Source organism: Loxodonta africana, chromosome X (assembly GCF_030014295.1).
Source record: "Loxodonta africana isolate mLoxAfr1 chromosome X, mLoxAfr1.hap2, whole genome shotgun sequence".
In the NCBI taxonomy this organism is placed as follows: Eukaryota; Metazoa; Chordata; class Mammalia; order Proboscidea; family Elephantidae; genus Loxodonta; species Loxodonta africana.
The window spans coordinates 36,793,852-36,814,183 of record NC_087369.1 but is presented as its reverse complement, the minus strand read 5'-3'; the positions used below and the strand labels follow the sequence as shown (position 1 = coordinate 36,814,183).

The following is a 20,332-nucleotide window of genomic DNA, read 5'->3' as shown; positions in this document are numbered from 1 at the left end:
TTGAATATCTATTCTATGTGAAACACTGTGCTGATTTGTAGAATCTATGCAAAAGTTTAGAAAAAATGAATAAAACATTAGTTTCCCTGTGTCTTGAGTATTATCTTGAGTATTTTCGATCTGAGCTAAAAATGTACTAACTTTGCCATCACCATTCATAGGCTTCTTGATTAACCTGCTAATGCTAATTTAGAATTGAATGCTTCTTTCCCTACCACTTAAAACAAGTAATCTGACCCAGTTCTTAGAGCAGGAGATGTTCAAATCAAGTCTCTTTGTTGAGAATGAAATCAATAATTTAAGAAAAACTTTTTACATTACAATAGGGAGCTGGGGCTCATTCTGTTTAACCTTGTCCAAAGTCACAGAATGAGAGGACTGGGATATAAGCCCAGAAGTCTCTCTCTCTTTTTCCACTTTAATAGGGCCGTCACTTAATAGTTGTGTGACCTTGGGTAATATTCTTAACTCATAATACAGTGGTGAAGGTTAAAGAAGAAAACACACTAAACAGTACTTACACATAATTGATGCCTGGTGAAAATTAATTAAATCTAAATCTGTTTCATATAATTTTGGAGGAAGATAAATACTGCCAGATCCTGTATCTTTGCTGCAATGTGTTCTTCCCTTCCAACTAGTTCTCAATTCCCAACATAAGTCTTACTGTATGTTCATAGGTGTAGACCACCAAAGTGAAGTTTCATCCCCAGATAGAAAGTTCTTTGTTAATTCATTGACTAATTTAACAAATATTGAATATTCACTATGTGTCAGTTAGTGGTAAAACAATTTAGACAAAGTCCCTGTCCTCACGGTTCTCATATTCTTGGATGGAGACAAATAATAAACAAAGGAATAATTAAAATAATAATAATTAGAGTTTGCTGCAAGTGATAAAGGGAATAATTTACTGTCAAGTAAAATTAAGGGAGAGAACTCTTTAAATGGAGTGGTTAAAAATGCATGTCCAAAAAGGAGTCATTTCAGCTAAGACCTAAAGATAAGAATTAACCAAAAAACTGTGAAAAGATGAAGAAAATATTCCAGGTAGAGAGAGGCGCATACATAAAGTACAAGAGGTGAAAAAGTGCTTCTGGTATTTGATATACACAAACAAGGCCAATATGGCTGAAAAATATTGGGCAATGATGAATGGTAATACATGACATTAGCTAAGTGTGCAGAATGGGATCATGCAGTACCTTGTAGGGTATAGTAAAATGTCTGGATATATTCTAAACAAAATGAGAGGCCTTTGAAGGGCTGTATATATGAAGGCATTGCAATTTAATTTGTATTTTAGAAAAGATAATTCCAGGTCTTGCATGGAGAATAGATTGAAAGGCATAAGAACAGTTAGGATGTAAATATAATGGCTTGGCTGCGATAGTGAAGATGAAGCTAGGTGAATACATGCATTTCTTTCAGAGGCAGGCATGAAATGGCTTGGTAATGGATAATGTGGAAATGCAGCAAATAGAAAACTCAAGAATGATTACTAATTTTATAGACTGACACAAGAAATGCATATTGTTGCCTTTTTTTCAAGATGGAGTTAAGTGGGAGATTAATGATTTTGAAGGGAATCAAAAGCCTTATTTTGGACATAGCAAATATGAGCTATCTCTGCATGTTAAAATCGAATCAGCAGTCTGGACCTGAGGGTAGAGGTCTCCCCTGAAAATAGGCATTTGGACATCATTAGCATACAGGCAATATTTAAGAGAGAGAGAGTAGTAAAAAAAAAAAATGACATCACTAGGAAAGAGTGAGTGTCAAAAGATCCAACCTCTAAATTACTCCAAAATTGTATATCTTTTAGATAAGCAGGGCCAGAAAGAGAAGCTGAGGAAGTGTGGCAGTTGTTATTGTTGCTATGTGCTGTCAAGTCAAATCAATCTCATAGCAACCCTATAGGACAAAGTAGAACTGCTCCATAGGGTTTCCTAGGCTGAAAATTTTATGGGAGCAGATTGCCAGCTCTTTTCTCCCACAGAGTGACTGGTGGGTTCGAACTGCCAACCTTTCTATTAGCAGCTGAGTGCTTAACCATTACATCACCAGGGCTCAAAGTATGCCTAAACCTAAAACCAAACCTGTTGCTGCTGAGTCGATTCCGATTCATAGTGACCCTATAGGACAGAGTAGAACTGCCCCATAGGGTTTCCAAGGATCGGCTGGTGGATTTGAACTGCCAACCTTTTGGTTAGCAGCCGAGCTCTTAACCACTGCACCACTAGGGTGCCTAAATAGCTATAAAAACTGAAAAAATGTAGTATGAAAGAATCCAAGTAAACCAAAATAGTTTAAGAATAAACTGGTGTTACTGGGAGCTATAGAGTACTTTGCAGATGGAAAAACATCTATTAAGTTTGGCAAAATGGTAGCCACTAATAGAGTAGAGCAATAGAAGCCATTTTTCTGCTCTGGTATTAATCAGAGAGTTTTCCATGCTCATCTTCTTTAAAAGATTAGCCCACTTCATCCATTTCCATATTCCCTTTACTGTTCTATAGTTGTTGTTAGATGCCGCTGAGGTGATTTCCACTCACAGCGACTCCATGTGACAGAATAGAACTTCCCCATAGGGTTTTCTAGGCTGTAATCTTTATGGGAATGGATTGCCAGATCTTTTTCCCATGGAGCCACTGGGTGGATTCCAACTGCCAACCTTTTGGTGAGCAGCAGAGTGTTTAACCTTTGCAACAACAGGACTCTTTTCACTCTTCTCTATAGCCCTTAAAATCCAAGAGGGTATAGATTTTTTTTTTAACCTTATTGTCCGGGTCTCACCTAGAATCTAGACTCTGTGAGGGCAGGGACTTTGTGTTGTTTACTGTGGTATTCCTCGGAATTGAAAAAGTGCCTGGTAAATATGAGGTAACTGTGAGTGGCATTAGTGGCTTAGTGGTAGAATTCTTGCCTTCCATTCAGGAGACCCAGGTTCAATTCCTGGCTAAGGGTTGTGTGCTGCTATGATATTGAACAAGTTTCAGCAGATCTTCCAGACTAAGATGACTTGGAAGAAAGGTCTGGCAATCTCCATTTGAGAATCAGCCAATGAAAACCCTATGGATCACATAATGCGATCTGCAGCTTATCATGGGACAACATTTTATTCTGTTGTACATGGGGTCTCCACGAGTCAGAGACCAACCTTTCAGCAGCCAATAACAATGAATTTGAGTTGAGTGAATAGGGAGTAGGAAAGCAGATAGAGAAAGTATAGCCAAAATATTTGAAAAGCTTTATCATGAACGGAAGAAGAAATATTGAAATAGATGAAAGAACAAGGGTATAACCGTATTAACAGTTACCATGGTGTCCTGGAGCCTGATCTTACAGGCTCACAAGAGCAGATTGTAAAATTTCTAAGAATTATGTCAGCAGGTTGTTAAACAATTGGTAGCTTGAAATCATCCAGGGTGGGAGTATTTACGCCTTAGAGAAGGGCAAACTACTGATTGGGGTTTTGTTGTTGCTATTTTTGGAGAACCAGATAACCAGCACACCACTGGTAGTGTTTTTTCTGTCTTTAAAATGCAAGTTAGGAAAGCATGTGTATCGGCTGAGGAAAGATTGATGATTCAATAGAAAACAAGTGAAAAGTACAAGTAGAGAGATTTGCCTTAATTGAAATGGGAGCACTTTAATTGCAACAGGAGGGAAGAACGAGTGGCTGGGTATAGGTGTCAATATCTGTGATTTGGCGATGGGAAGATGAGGTAGGTCTATATATATATATAAAAGCCATTCCAAACGTAGATAGGAGCACAGAAAAATATCCTGTTTTTTTTTTCCACACTACACCTCAATTTACCCAGTATATTTTTTAACCTCTCTCTTCCCCACCCCACACAACAAATTCTATTCAATGAACTCTTAATGAGTACATACAATTTGTATGAATATCAAGCACTTGAGTTATATTGCATACCTTTTTAACATCATTGATTACAGTCTGTTGTATAAAAAGTTATCTTATTGTTTTCACATTTGCTTATTTTTTGATTTTTGATGCGTATGCTCTTTTTCATTTGTGCTTCTCTCCATCATTGCTTCCTTTCACGTCTGTGAAGTTGTAAATTTACCTATTTTTCAATCACAGAAGTTATTTGTCATCCATATTCACTATTGCATTTATAATTGGAGACGCCCAATTACATTAAGAGAAGCTAGAAAGCTCAAACTCAGGTTTTGTTAAGTACTATCAAAAGCAAAATATGTCTCTGTATTTGAAAATGTACTAGAGTGTATCACTTCTTCATTGTGCAATAAAGAGACTGAGATTTACATAATTTAGTTAATACCACGGTCTCCTACCTATAAGAGACAGAGCTATGATTTGATTGAGGTATGTTTGACTCAACAGACTAAGCTCTTTGATAAGGTCCCAGGATGCCGCAAATGGTTTGCAGTTGAGTACTTAGCTAAGGAGTCTCTGGGTGGCATTAACCAGAACCGCCCCTGGCCCTTTGTAGAGACAAGATCTCATATTGTTTCAGAGCCCTTCTCTACAAAATAAATAAAGATGTATTATATTGAATGTTGGAAACCTTGGTGGCATTGTGGTTAAGAGCTACAGCTGCTAACCAAAAGGTGGGCAGTTCGAATCCAGCAGGCACTCCTTGGAAACCATATGGGGCAGTTCTACTGTGTCCTGTAGGGTCACTATGAGTCAGAATTGACTCAACGGCAATGGGTATATTGAATGTTGAAGTCTCTGAGTTGTGTGAACAGTTAAGTAACGGACTACTAGCTAAAAGGTTGGTGGTTTGAATACACCCAGAGGTACCTTGGAAGATAGGCCTGGTTCTCTGCTTCTGAAAGATCACAGCTTTGAGAACCCTCTGGAGCAGTTCTACTCTGCACCTATGGGATTGCCATAAGCCAGCATTGACAGCAACTAACAACACAACAACAAATAACCTAAAGGTTGGCAATTCCAACCCACCCAGCACCTGGAAAGGGCAGAAGAAAGGCATGGAAGTCTGCTTCCAGAAAGATTACAGGCGGGAAGACCTAATGGAGCAGTTCTACTCTGTAACACATGGGATCGCCACGAGTCAGAATTCATGTGGGTAAATTTGTATACTACTTGTTTCAAAAATAGTTACTCTTTATATATAACTTCTGTCCGAAGATAGTCATCACTGAGGGCTTTGCCGCAGAATTGATCTTACACCATTAAGCATATTTCTGAATTCCAAAACATACCATAATGCACTATAATAACCAATGAAATATGTCCTGTGTGAAATAAGCATCTCCATTCTGGCCTCTTTATCAATAATCATTTTTAACAGCGTAAAAGTATGAGGAAGTAGAAATAGAATATTTTGTGTCAGGAAAGAAGATAGGAGAGTGGGAGGGTACTTATGAAACTCACTACATTTTCTAGCAGCAGGAAAAAAGAAGTCAATTTACTTAGCTTAAAAGCAAAGTACAAAAACAGCAGGTGACAATTAAGGAAGCAGAGTTAAATGTCACTGAACCAAAATACTTCCTTCTCAAATGGAAACTCCGATAGTTCTTCCCACAATAGGCATGAGGACAGAATTGTAAGAAAGTACAAATGTTTTTCTATCAGTAGTCTCCCACACTGACTGATTAACTTCCATTTGTTAGGTCAAGCTAGCTTCTAGTCTCCCGGCTTTAGAAAATATGTACTGAAAAGCTGTTCTAAGATTTTAAATGGCCAAGCACATTTTTAAGATAAAAAAATCAAACCAAAACAAAACAAAAAAACCCATTGCCACAGAGTTGATTCCAACTCCTAAAGACCCTATAGGACAGAGTAGAACTGCCCGACAGAGTTTCCAAGGCTATAAATTTTTATGGAAGCCAACTGCCACGTCTTTCTCCCGCTGAGTGGCTGGGTGGACTTGAATTAGCAACCTTTCCATTAACAGAAGAATGCTTAACAACTGAGCCACCAGGCCGCCTTAAAATAAATATAAACATAAGTAAATATTTAATAGGGTGCAAACGCAATGAGTAGCTGACAAAGAGACAAACCAAAACCAAACCCACTTGCTGTCGAGTCAATTCCGACTCATAGCGACCCTATAGGACAGAGTAGAACTGCCCCATAGGGTTCCCAAGGAGCACCTGGTGGATTTGAACTGCTGACCTTTTGGTAGCAGCCATAGCTCTTAACCACTACGCCACCAGGGTTTCCAACAAAGGGGGAGTTTTGTAAATTTATTGCATTTTGGAATTAAAAATTGAAAGAACTTTTCACTATGACTAGCTGCGCACAGCTGGTATTTGATCTTTGGTAGAAAAACTTTTAACTGAAAAGTGGTTTATCTGAAACTTGCTAGAGCCAGGATCGGTTGAGAATTTCCATTTAATGAGCCCCCTCGCCGCCCCATCGGCTTATGTGACTTTGTTCTCACGCATTATCAATATTTTTGAATCCCCATGTCTACTTAGTTTCCAAAAAGAGCTCAGCAAAGGGGATTTTTGGAAGGCAATTCTTTAATAAAATGAAGAAAAAGCAGTAGGTGATAGTGATACTTCAGTAGGTGGCTAATTAAGGAGTTTGAAATTATTTATTTATTTGTAACTTTGGTTTCTCCGTTATAATCAAAGATCTCTGGGCTCATTCATTGGACACTTTATTCTCAAAGTCCAGAAGATAGCCTGGCACAGAGTTGTAATTCAATAAATAAATGTATTTTTCAGTGCCTCGTACCGTCCGTACAGTACCAATAACATCACCTCCAGCTACCATTATTTATTGAATTGAATACATGATGGTTATTTTATTATCAGTATTTTGTAAAAGCATATTTAGGATTGTTTGGTGGATGGCCAGAAACCTGAACAGTTTCTCTAAAGTCTACTCTTGGCACCTGATTCTGTTTGTTTTTGTTTTTCCTTGTTTCGCCTAGGGTAAGCATAACTCGTTTGAGCTATCATTTTCTATTTGTGCCAAGATGATGCTGATAGTTTTCTGCTAGCTACACCATAGGCATATTGAAAGGAATAATTGGATATTTAAAAGAGGAAATGCTTTAGTGTTTCTCATGGATAAATAAAAGCCATTGCTTTTTATCATTATTAATTTTATTATGAAACTGAATCATCTTCATCAATGCAAATTACTTTCATTACAGTATTTTATAGTTCTTTAATGAGAAGCATTGTTATTAGATGATAAAAGCAACTTACTTGGATCAGTAAATGAAATGCTAAAATTATGGAATGGATTCATTAAGAAATATTTAATTTAGTGAAGGCAGAATATTACGGGATGTTGCAAACTAGAACTTGGAAGAACACATGCAAATTCTTTTATTAGAAGGTCGTAGATACATTGTAAAGAGTTAAGTGAAAATGGACAATACAGGCATGTAGAATGCAGAGATGGATATAAAATATTAATTTTGAAAATAGCTATCTAACACCTTAACGAATTAGACTACCCAGAAACCAGTGCTGTCGAGTCAATTCTGACTCATAGCGACCCTATAGGACAGAGTAGAACTGCCCCATAGATTTTCCAAGGAGCGCCTAGTGGATTTGAACTGCCAACCCTTTGGTTAGCAGCTGTAGCACTTAACCACTACGCCACCAGGTTTTCCTGAATTAGACAACTGCTATGATATTCCCTACATGTTATAAACTATAGAGTTTAGAGCTCAGATGACATTATCACATAAATCTCTTCATTTCCATCCCTCCAATTATAACCCACTTGGTGCAGTGGTTAAGAGCTCTGCCGCTAACCAAAGGTCGACTGTCTGAATCTACGAGCTGCTGCTTGGAAACCCTGTGGGGGGCAGTTAGTTCTATGTTGTTCAAGGTCAGTATGAGTTGGATTTGACTCAATGGCAACGGGTTTTTTCTTACTTCCAACAGTGAGCTTTACAGAATTTCACATGTGTGTATTTGGTTTTTTGTTTGTTTTGTTTTTGCCATCACAGGTTTTGATTGTGTTTACATACATGTGTTTATAGTTTCATATTTAGCAATATCCAATCATATTCAGTTTGTGTCCACAATTTTTTTTCTTCCCTGTTGGCCCATTCCAATTCCCCTTTGAACAGTGAGTTCTTTATTTTTATAGTTTTGTTCCTAAGACAAACTCTGTGGGAAAAAATTCTGTTTATTCTGATCCAGGTTACTAAATGGCATTCTGTTTTTAAGTGTAATTCTTAAAAGGCTGACTGAAGTTTTGTGAGCGCACATTTATACAGCCATTATCTTTGAAACCCTGCTTCTTTCCAATTACACATGATATGCATCATAATCCAGTCTTTCAATTCTTGCCTTTCTTCTGGCCGAAAACTGTCCTGAGATTTAGACAGTGGAGCCTTTCGTTTCGATTTCCCAGAGGTGTTTTAATATTGTGCCTGGCAGCTGGCTAATCAGACTTTCCTTAGGGTGACTGCCCAAGATAAGGATAGTTTTATTGAAGGCGCCGGTTTCATAACAAGCTCATTCACATTGACTTTATTTTGAGGTGAGAGCATGCTGAAAGAAAACTCTTTGCAACTTTGCTTTTGTTGTTTCTGATATTTGCAAATACTTTTATTACAATCTAAAATATATGCATCTAATTATAAACTAGTTGTGCTGATACAAAAAACCAAACCACACCTGCTGCCATCGAGTCGATTCTGTTCTGCTGAGAGGTCGAAAAATCTAAATAGGGCAAAGAAAGGAAAAAATGAAATTTGCAATCCCACCAGCACACCCACTTGACTAACATCTTGAATTATGTTCCTCAGGTCTTTTCCCTAAAATGGTTATTATATTTTACATAAATTGTGCATCCTGTTTTTCAATGTTACATTATAAAGTATTCACTTTTTTTTTTCACTGGGTAAATATGTATGTGGAAACCCTGGTGGTGTAGTGGTTAAGTGCTGCGGCTGCTAACCAAAATGTCGGCAGTTCGAATTCACCAGGCACTCCTTGGAAACTGTATAGGGCAGTTCTGCTCTGCCCTATAGGGTCGCTCTGAGTTGAAATCAACTCAACAGCAGTAGGTTTAGGTTTTTTGGTAAATATGTATGTAACAAATATTTAGCCGTTTCCATATTTTTCACAAGTATAATTTAGTGGCATTGAGTTCATTACATTGAGCAAATATTAAGTGTTCACTTTCATATGTTATAAAATCCTGCAGAAGCAACACTTTGAATGGCTTTGTAATATTCATATACAGTTATATATTCAGTCATTCTCTAATTAATTCTCTATTAGGCCATTTTGGTTGGTCTGATTTTTTTTTCCTTTTTTATGTGATAATGTTTTTCTTTTTTGTATCATAAATAAGTTTAAATTTCACATCAAATTTATATATCTTAGTTTAAATTTCTGATTATTTTGTTGAGGTGGATTTGTAGAAGGAAAATCCCTGGGTCATTGAATATGAGTGCTTTTAAGGCTTTTGATACTATTGCCAAATTATTTTTCATAAAGTTGGAACTAACTGATACTCATCTAGCAGAGAGTTTGCCCGAATAACTGAAGCCTCGTCCACATTGATTTTAATCCTTTTATAATTCTTTGATACTCTGATAGGCAAAGTAACAAACATGTTAAACCTCACATCTTTATTTAATTTGCATTTATTTGGTTACTATTGAAGTTACATTTTTATGTATATTTTAGTCTTGGTATACCTCACTTTTTGGAAATAAAAAAAGTGTTTATTATATAAGGATTGTCTCTCCAATACTATAAAAAGTAGAGATACTACTTTGTGATGGAACTGCAGTGATTACAAGATCACCATTTAGATAATGACTTTTTGAGACACTCGGTCTTCATATGCTGTCGCTTAGCATTCTGGGAGAGAATGTGAGTGAAGTGCTGAGGCAGTGTAATGTGGTACCTAAGTTCTAGTTCTGATTCTGTCTAGCTTTTGAACTTGCCATAAAACCACTTTGGGATTCTATTTCTTCATTTGAAAATGATGGAATTTCACTAAATGATTTATTTGTTCTACTGTAGCCCCTGGTATCAAAATTCTGATTAGTATAGAAACACTCATCAGAATCAATGTTACTGTTCATAAAATAAATTTCTCTAGCAGTGTTATGAGTTCTTGGCATTTTCATTTTGAGATGACTTCAAAGATTGAATTAGAAATTATTAATTTAAACTTTTGTGGCGACTGACACTTTATATAGTAGGATTTTAGTAAAAAAAATCACATATAATTATAAGTTCTCATTTTGGGGGTTCAGCTACTTCTCTCATTTGATACAATGTTAATGTCTTGTAATAAAAAAAGTATAAATCAGATCTCATATTTTTCAGGCTCTTCAAATGCTGTAGTGCTCATTATATATACCATTATTTTTTTTTCTTTTCATCAGTCACTGTCTTACACAATTCTCATCAACTTCAATCCCTACAACTATTCTCTTTATTCAGTTGCTTGACAAATATTTAAGTGCTCACAGAGTGCCTGACATTGGCATTGGTACAGTCCTCACAAATGAGGATAACCCCCAATTCATGAAGTTTCTGTGGATTTCTAGGATAAGGTACAGACTATAATTATCTGTGGGAGGACTTATCAGCTGAATACTCATAATCTAAGATAGGCTGAGCATTTCAGAGGGTGGTGTTGTTTGCTGATATTAAAACGCCCCTGACTCATGGTGACTCCACACACAGTGGAAGGAAGTGGTGCCTTGTCCTGCACCAATTCCATGATTGGTTGTAAATAGAACCTTTGCTCTCCATAGAATTTTCATTGTCTGATTTTTGGTAGTAAATTGCCAGGCCTTTCTTCTTAGTCTGTATTATGCTGGAAGCTCCGTTGAAACCTGTTCTGCATCATAGCCACTCTTGGCTTTTGGAAGCATGATCACAGAGGAAGGTCATTGTTAATTGGCTAAATGTGACTGGAATTTGTGTGGGTGGCCACTTCTTACTATGGCTACAGAGTAATCAGTCTCCCTCTCCCCTCCTAATCTTCCTTCATTTCTATCTCAGTTTATCAATCTTTGTGTCCTCAGGACTTAACATAGAGTTTTGTAATATAGGCATTCACCGAAGACTGTAGACAAAATTATTTCAAAATTGAATGAAGTCCTTTAGAACCTAGTTTAGCAGTTTCTCTCATACATTGCTTGTTTTTAAATCCGCCTTTACACAGTCCTGGATTTGTTCTCTAACACTTTGTATCTGGATTGTAGCCTCCTACTTCCCACCAGTTTTTCTTTCTATCCATACATTCTGCACTGATGGGTTTTACATTACTAAAACATTGATATTGTCACATTCTTGCTCAGAATTAGCTTTTTTTCCAATCTATGGAGCTAAGTGCAGTTTTTTTTTAGTGCTATGGATGACCCCTCAATGTTCTAACTACAATCTACCCATTTTATCTTATTTCTCAATCCCCTCCTCTCAGTGGATAATACCCTGAAGGTACTATTCCCAGGGTATGTCTAATCTGTCAATAACTCTGCACTTCTGTTCATGCTATTCCACTCCCTGAAGCATCCTTCCCCATTCCTCCATTTCAGCTGGTGAAACTGTATATGTACTTAATTCATTTCAGTTTCCCAGTTATGAAGAATTTTCTCCCATAATATACAATTTCTTCCTTTATCTGAGCATGTTGAAGCGCTGGTTGTATCAATTTGAGGAACCCATTTTCAAGTCTGTTCAGCAATGTGATTATTTTGTACTTTTCTGATTATTCCAAAGGATGATCAATTCCTTGTGAGGAAAATCCACCCAATTCCTCTCTTTTTAAGCTCCTGAATAATCTATTAAATTTTTAAAAACACAGTAGTTTTTTTTTTTAGTAATTATATGTTGAAGGAGTTGAAAAAATATATTTCAGATCTAAATTTCTTCCTTTAAAAAAAGAAACATGGAACTTTACCAGCTGGCATTAATGAATCCCACACTTTCTCAGAGGCAGGATACAAATCGATTAGAATTAATAGATTTGGTCAAATAGGGTAAATTTATTGTAATGACTGATGTTTATGAACATTTCCATTCAATCTACATGATTTTTTATATAGAGATAACATTTATTTCAATTTTGGTATTTTCCTAAGGCAACAGATAAAATGCCTGTTCTATTTTTACTTTTAGTTCATTTTTTATGAAGGCATATACTTGAGGTCAAACATATGCCCACATATGTCTATGTATAATACAGCAGTGGACAGCTGCAGGATCAATTTGTTTTCATCCAATGCCTCTCTCATAGCATGGTTTTATTAATCCAATTTCAAAAATGGAGTTCTAAATTATGCTCATTGCAGATAAAACCAACAATACTAATGAAAAGGAAGATAGCATTCTATAGTTACAAGATACGGTGAAAAAGTATAGTATCTGCCAAACAAAAAAACACTTGAGAAACAATCATCAAATAAAAGGAAAATTTTAGGCTTCCGAATTTTAAAGCTAAGTTTGTAAGATTTATTTAAAAAGTTGCGCTCATACACAAAGGATTCTTTAGTTCTCCCTTAAAATGCATTGGCAAAAAATCCTCTTCACCATCTGTTGGTTAATAATTAGGGTATAACAAGGAGCAGAAAATATGCGTTGTATAACTTAGTACCTCTCAACCTTGTGTATACAAGAAATGTTCAATAAATATCTGTTGGAGAAATGAGTAAAACAATAAAATGGTAGATTTTGATGTTCAAGTCTGCATACGGGTACAGTGAGACATCTAAAGACTCCGACTTGGTGGTGTTTTTTGACCCTCATTAATCAAAGTGTGGTCCTCAGACCAGCAGCATCAGCATCACCTGTTGGAGATGCAGAGATTCAAGCTCCACCCTTGCCCTACTGAATCGGGCTCTGTAGTTTAAAAAGGTCCCCCAGGTGATTCATATGCACATTAAAATCTACCGTATTATGCTATGGATAGCAGCAGACCTAGGACATTAATGTTTCCCTCCCTTGCAACTCTTTTTTAAAAAGCTGTTCTGATGAATCGTGTTTCTGCTCCTTCCAAAGGGATGGGCTGCATTACCTGTTCAGCCTCCTTTTATGCTAGTGAAATTCAGATTTCACTCTTGGCTTTTTTACTCATAATCCGAATACCTGAAAAGAACATACATATTTAATTAAAACAGATCATTTAATGTTAGCGAAGTTAAGATAGATTTAAGGTGAGAAAAATGCCTTGGAACATTGGTGTAAATTTTCCTTGGCCTCCTGCCACAATTTATTTTTAGCACCTCTGGGATTAACGATAAACTTCACCTAAAGGATTATTTCTACATCTTGGTTCCCTGGAATGAGCACAGTGGGTAAATTGGAATGGCAAACAGCAAAAGAACCTTTTGAAGGAGCTGCCACTTTATATGGGTTATTACAAATTACTATTGACTTTAAATGCTGGCTTTCTTTCACTCCCTGAATGTAGAAAAGGACATAAAGTGAGAGCAACTTTATGTAAAAGACTTTGGGATTTATCTCTGAAGTCTGAGAATGAAAGTGACATCCAACTTTAGCAGATATACCATAATGTAAACAAATACTTTTAATTTATTAAGGAGTATGACCCATCATTATGCATACAGATATTGCTATTTTATTTTTATTTTGAAAATGCATGACTCATTTCAACACAGAGAGTTATTTAGCCCTTATGTTATCACCAGCAAAAATTTGATTGGAAGGGTACAGGCTTTCTTTACTGGAAGCCAAGGCATTAAGCTCTTTTGTGTATTTGTTTAATTATCAAAGCACCATTTTAACTGACAAGCTAATATGACTTTCCAAGGAAAGAAAAATATAATCTTTTATTTTTGTTCCTTGGCTAATGAAAGCTGCTCTCTAAGATGGGCTGGTTTTGCAATTTGACTTTGGAAAGAGTATGCTGAAATGAAGTTTTTATGTGAACAAGGAAAAGAAATTAACTTTAGTGTTTATCTCATTGGTCTGCCAAATTGGAAGGACGTTTTAGGCCTAATTATCATGTTCTAATTAATCCCTGGGAGGACATTCATGGACAATTGAGGACTCGCTAATCTGCCTTCTTTCCTTAGCATTGATTTGTTCATCCCCTTTTCAGAGTCTCAAATATAGAAACCAGAAATTGATGCGTGGTGTTAATTTGCTTACAGATGTTGCCACTACTTATCCAGATAAGAAGTCCATCTTAATGTACGTCACATCGCTCTTCCAAGTTTTGCCTCAACAAGTGAGCATTGAAGCCATCCAGGAAGTGGAAATGTTGCCAAGGCCATCAAAAGTTACTCGGGAAGAACATTTTCAATTACATCATCAAATGCACTATTCTCAACAGGTAATGTATCTAAAGGACAGCTAGTATCAAAGATGTTTTCTATTTGATTTGCATTTTTAGGTTATACACACACACATATATACATACACATACATACAGAGTATATATGTTTATATGTGTGTGTATATATGTCTGTGTATGAGTATATATGTGTATGTCTGTATATGCATATATATACATGTCTGTGTATATACATATATATGTGTGTGTATGTATGTGTGTGCGTGTGCATATATATATGCGTGCATGTGTATTTATATGCGTGTGTGAGTGTGTATACACGTGTGAGTGTATGTGTGTTTAGAGAGAAAGGGAGACAGAGTCAGTCTATATAAACTATTCAAACTGTGCTGATATTAAGCACTTTATAGTCACGTTGATTCTGACTCATAGCAACCCTCTTGGATAGAGTAGAACTGCCCCATAGGTTTCCAAAGTTGTAATCTTTACAGAAGCAGACTACCACATCTTTCTCCCACGTACCTGATATTAATGGACTATAATATTGTTTTCAAAGCAGAATGTTAAAATACTCTGCTATTGGTACACACCATATTGTAAAAATATGGGACATAGAATCTATTGCATTTCCATTGTGTAAAATGAAATAAAACAAAAGACAGCACTACGCACATATTAAATTCTCCATCAGATAAAACAAAGAGCTAGAGCAAAAGCAAAGGCATGTACTTGGTTTAATAATGTTCTCAATTTGATGGCAACTTGCTGATGTATTAACAACTTTTGAGTATTCAAGATGACAGTTTTGAAAAGATACAAGTGGTTTAAAATATTTCAAATAAAAGTTAAGTGAAGAGTACATGTAATAAAATTCTTCATTATGTTATTGTACAGACCGCATTGGGATTCCAATATTACATTGGCTTGTTTCCTCTCTCTCTCTCAGCATTGGACATTTTTGGGTATTTTCTTGTACTTTCCTGGACACAAACAAGGAGAAAGGCTTTAGCAAACTTTCTGCTGAAGGCATCGAAAGCTCTTAGACCTAATTTTCTCACTCTACTGAGCTCGTTCTATATTTAGCTTATGAAAGTTTCAGTCTTTTCCAGAGTATTGACCTGATGGATTCTGGCTTTGTTTACTTTGTGTTTAGAGAAAATTGCCTTTCGATGCCTGTTTTTGCCAGATTGAAGAGCACCATCCCATATTAGTGCCGGAATTGTTAGAATGGGATCATTGCAATTAAATCCTGCCCTCACATCTTCCCTGATTCCCTGTGTACCAACATGACATCAAATGCCACATGTCTTGGAGTGTACCTGTTTCTAGGTTTCATTTTACATGGGTCCACAGTCAACACCCATGGAAGCAGCAGTCAAGAAATCAAACGACATATTACATTGGGCAAATCTGCTGCAAAAGACCTCTTTAAAGTGTTAAAAAGCAAAGATGTCACTTTGAGGACTAAGGTGCGCCTGACCCAAGCCATGGTGTTTTCAATCACCTCATATTCATGTGAAAGCTAGACAATGAATATGGAAGACTGAAGAAGAATTGATGTCTTTGAATTATGGTATTGGCAAAGAATATTGAATATACCATGGACTTCCAGAAGAATGAACAAGCCTGTCTTAGAAGAAGTACAACCAGAATGTTCCTTAGAGGGGAGGCTGGTGAGACTTCCTCTCATGTACTTTGAACATGTTATAAGGAGGGACCAGTCTCTGGAGAAGAACATCATGCTTGGCAAAGTAGAGGGTCAACAAAAAAGAAGAAGACCCTCAAGGAGATGGGTTGAGACAGTGTCTGCAACAATGGGCTCAAACACAGCAATGATCATGAGGATGGCACAGGACCGGGCAATGTTTCATTCTGTTGTACATAATAAGGTCGCTAGATGTTGGAACTGACTGGACGGCACCTGACAACAAAAACAACACTGGTTTCTAATATCACTAATATGTATTTGGGATTAAGCTTTCATCTTGCCTTTTCTATTTTATGTCCATTTTTCTACTGTGTTGGAAAGTAGCACTTCCAAGATGATTTACAATGTCTCCTTTCTCTCTGCCTCCCTTCCCCAATCCTTCTCTGCAGATCACTGTCAGTCTAGCGCAGGGCTATGAGCGAACTTCTTCCTCTCCTAAACCTCGGTTCAAGAGCTATGCCTACACACAGGCTGCTTATGTCACCACCTCTGACCCCACACGGAGTCCATTTCCTCCACAGGTCTGTCAACTTTTACTCTGTTCAACAAACCAAAGAATTTCTCCAGCTGAGGTTATCTCATATCACTTTTGCTTATATTACTTTTGCAGTGCCCTTTTTCTCCCCCATTAACAGGTGTTTTGTTTTCCCTAGTTTTATTAGATTCTCTCACACGATGCTGTTCTGTTATTAACACTGCTATAGCTTTAACAAATGTGGATTCTTTTTGAATGGTGATTCTCATAGTAATGGTTTTGTATTATTCTTATATCATTACCTATAAGGTTCTCTTTTACAAAGGCTTCTAATGGTTATAAAAAACAAACAACTTGAAGCTTACTGTTGCTGTTGATAGTTGCCATCAAGTGTATTCCAACTCATGGTAACCCCATCTATGCAGAGTAGAACTGCTCCAGAAGGTCTTCAAGGGTGTGTCCGAAGCAGATCGCCAAGCCTGTCTTTCGAGGTGCTTCTGGCTGGATTTGAACTGTGAATCTTTCAGTTAATAGTTGCGCGCTTAACTTTTTGCACCACCCAGACTCCTGAAGTTTGGGGTATATATATGCAACTTAAAAAAAAAAAAAGGTGTCGGCAAATAGGTGAAAATTACTAACCGCGCTCTTTGTGGAGATTTTTCTAGATATTTGATATATAAAGGATAATATATACTCTGTTGAGGCCTTTATTTTACAAAATGTTTTTATTTTCTTTTTATTTAAGGAAAAGATAAATGCAAGCTTATTGATATGATTTCTTTAGATTTTGCTGATTTAAATTTGTGTACAACAGACTCTGTAATATTTATAAGAAAAATTCCCCCCAAAATCAGGTTAGATTCTATGCACCATTTAATACTTTCTATATGAGGAATCATTTTTTTTTTTTTATATGAGGAATCTTCTCAGTGAAGCTTTCCACTCTTGTGGTATCGCAGGAAACATAAAAATACAAGAAATTCTAGCCTTGTGTGTGTTAGAGCGTGGAAATAAAATATTCCAGAATTGCTAGACTGGCTAGAATTTCTTTTAAAAGCCAAAGGCATTGCTGTCGAGTTGATTCCGACTCATAGTGATCGTATAGGACAGGGTAGAACTGCCCCATAAGGTTTCCGAGGAACAGCTTTTAAAAGAAAGCTTTAGTTATTTGGTTCAGTGAACATTTTGAAGAATTTTTTTGAGAGGAGTTTTATCAAAGCTACACTACAAATGAGAATTTAGTGATCTTGCTGAAAAGTATGTACATTTTTGGAGACTAATTGTTTTTTGTTTGTTTTTCCTTAAACAATATTGGTGTGTAGGTAGTATAGGGTCACTATGAGTCAGAATCAACTCGAGGGCACTGGGTAACTGGGTTATTTAGTTAGTGATTTGTTTGGCATATTTGCTTGAAAGATGAGGCAGGAAACTGTTAACTCTGAAAGAATCCCCCAAAGCAACATCTATTTGAGGGGTAGTTATGTCCCCTCCCCTTTGCCAGTTTTCTTGGAAAGCCGAGCAAAGGAGACTGGGTGAGAGAGAGCTTCCATGACTTAGCCTCATCTTTGATTAGATTCCCATTTTAGTTTCCACAGGCTATTTGTATAATGTTGGACAAAACTCTTAACCTTGCTATGCCACAGTTCCCTAAATATCGGTGAATAATAATACTTTGGCCACATGTTTTGGTTTACTATACGCCAGATCACCTCTTCTACACACATTATGGTAACTAAGTCTAATCCTTTTAACAATTCATAGATGTGGTAGATGCTATTTTCACCTGGAGTTTATTAAGGCAATGAGAGATTTAGTATTATCCATTTTTTCTCTCTCCCTCTCTTCTCCCTGGACCATAATATTGTTTTCAAAGCAGAACGTTAAAATACTCTGCTATTGGTATACACCATATTGTAAAAAATATGGGGCATAGAATCTCTCACTCTTACTCTCCTATCATGTCTCTCTTCTCTGCTCACTCAGAGTTTTTATTCCAGTCCTTCCGTTGAAAGCACCAAGACTTAAAGAATAGATGTACAAATCCTAAAATGTAGGAACATAAAGGAAGGCAATAAATAAGGATTTTTTTTCTTCATTATGACTTTTTTGAGCTGTCTTTTCCAAAAGGTTTTTTTCCAATGCATATCCTGGTAGCACATTTTTACCTCATTACCACCTCATTAAGGCATTGCTCAGGTATGACTTCTTAAGGAAGTAATTGCAAATGGACTTAAATTTTGCTAGACTCCATTTGTTCGCTCTACCTTTGTCTAAATGTTGCAAGATCCATAATAGCTCATGATATAAACAACAAACTTACTAATCTATTTTATTGATAACGCTAGTGTTTTCCTCTTAAAAAGAAGCAGCATTAATCACAAATAATAGGGATTGATATAGTCTGATTATTTCTAAAGGAACCCTGGTGGTGCAGGGGTGCACTGTACCCTGCGGGTTGTATCTGATCCACTTATAATGAACTCAAGAGAGACAGGATTGGAATCCACTAGAAAACTTCATTCAGATGTTTACTTGATGGTCTACAAAGATGAATGAATTTTTCCAGAAGGGGAGAGAACCACACTGGTGACTGTCCCTTATGAAAAACATAAAAGTCATCGATTATCTTTGTGGCCCCAGTCTATTGGAAACAAATTTTCCTCCAAACTTAGAAATCTGATTTATACTCATTGCAGGTTGTCAACCTGTTGAGGTGAAGCAATCTGAACTGACTCAGGATCCCTGCCCATAGATGAGTTTTCCAAGACACTCCATTTGGTGTGAGCCCCTGATTTCCCCTAATTGTATCGCTTAACTGTCATCAACCTTTGGATGGAGGACATCCTTTTTTATCATTATAGTTTATTCCTGTTCTTAAGACAACGATAATGACACTCATTCTCATAATCATATAACAAAAAATCCCCACCACTCTATCATCATCAATTTCTTTCTCTTGGTGCCTTACCCTGTTTAAAACTCATACATGTACACATACCACTTGTATGCCCTCTCCTCTCAAATACAGCATTCCTCACTATTTTCCTAATATCCTACTATGTGTTTCTGTCTTTATTCATTTAATTATTCAGGAAATATTTATTCTTAGTTACCTAACCAAATGGCTCTTTTTCAGCACTCATGGCTTTCTACCATTTACCCTTGGATTGCCTTTCAGTCTTCATGACCCCCTGTGTATCAAAGTAGAACTGTACTCCATAGAGTTTTCAATGGCTGATTTTTTTTTTTTTTTAAGTAAACTGCTAGCCCTTTCTTCTGAGGTGCTTCTGGGTGAACTGAGCCTGGAGCCTTTTAGTTATCCGCCTAGAAGGTCAGCCATTTGCACCACCCGGTGACCATGGCCTTTTACCTTCACTGGAACTCTTTTTATCATTGCTTGTCAACTCAGAAGCTTCCTTTCTCTCTCTCTCTGATTATTAGGTACTTCTTTCATTACCTGAGTCATTCTTTTTCAACCCCCTTATCATAGCAATCTCATGGAAGATCCTTGGCCCTCTTATCTATAAATTCCCTCCCTTATCAATATGATATATTTGGACTTCAAGTTTATGCAGATGTCTTTTGTATCTATGTTTTCACCATTAACAGTCTCTCCTGAAACAACTGGTTTTCAACTCTTTGTTTTGTATCTATACCTTGATTTCCCACTGATTCCTCAAATCTAATTACTTTCCCATGTGTCATCTCTCAAAACCTGTTTCTTGTCCTTTTTTTGTTAGGTAAATGAAAACATGACCCAGCAGTCATTGAAGCTCACATGTGTGACATATTTTTTCTTTTCCACAATATTTCTCTAATAGGTTCTCTCTCCTCCATTTTCATAGATACTACCCTGGATCAGGCCCTCAATACCTGTCTTCAAGACTATAAAAATAGCTTTGCAATTGATACAACTATCTTTAGC

General features: G+C 36.7%; 1 protein-coding gene across 1 annotated transcript in view; it reads left to right on the top strand.

The window, feature by feature from the left end:
* The window catches only part of DMD (dystrophin), a 1,889,362-nt gene that overhangs the window by 99,714 nt on the left and 1,769,316 nt on the right, over positions 1–20,332 (top strand). Inside the window, exons 3-4 of the mRNA XM_010599731.3 lie at positions 14,082–14,263; positions 16,322–16,453. Of these exons, the coding sequence (XP_010598033.2) occupies positions 14,082–14,263; positions 16,322–16,453 (314 nt within the window). The remainder of the gene's footprint in view (positions 1–14,081; positions 14,264–16,321; positions 16,454–20,332) is intronic.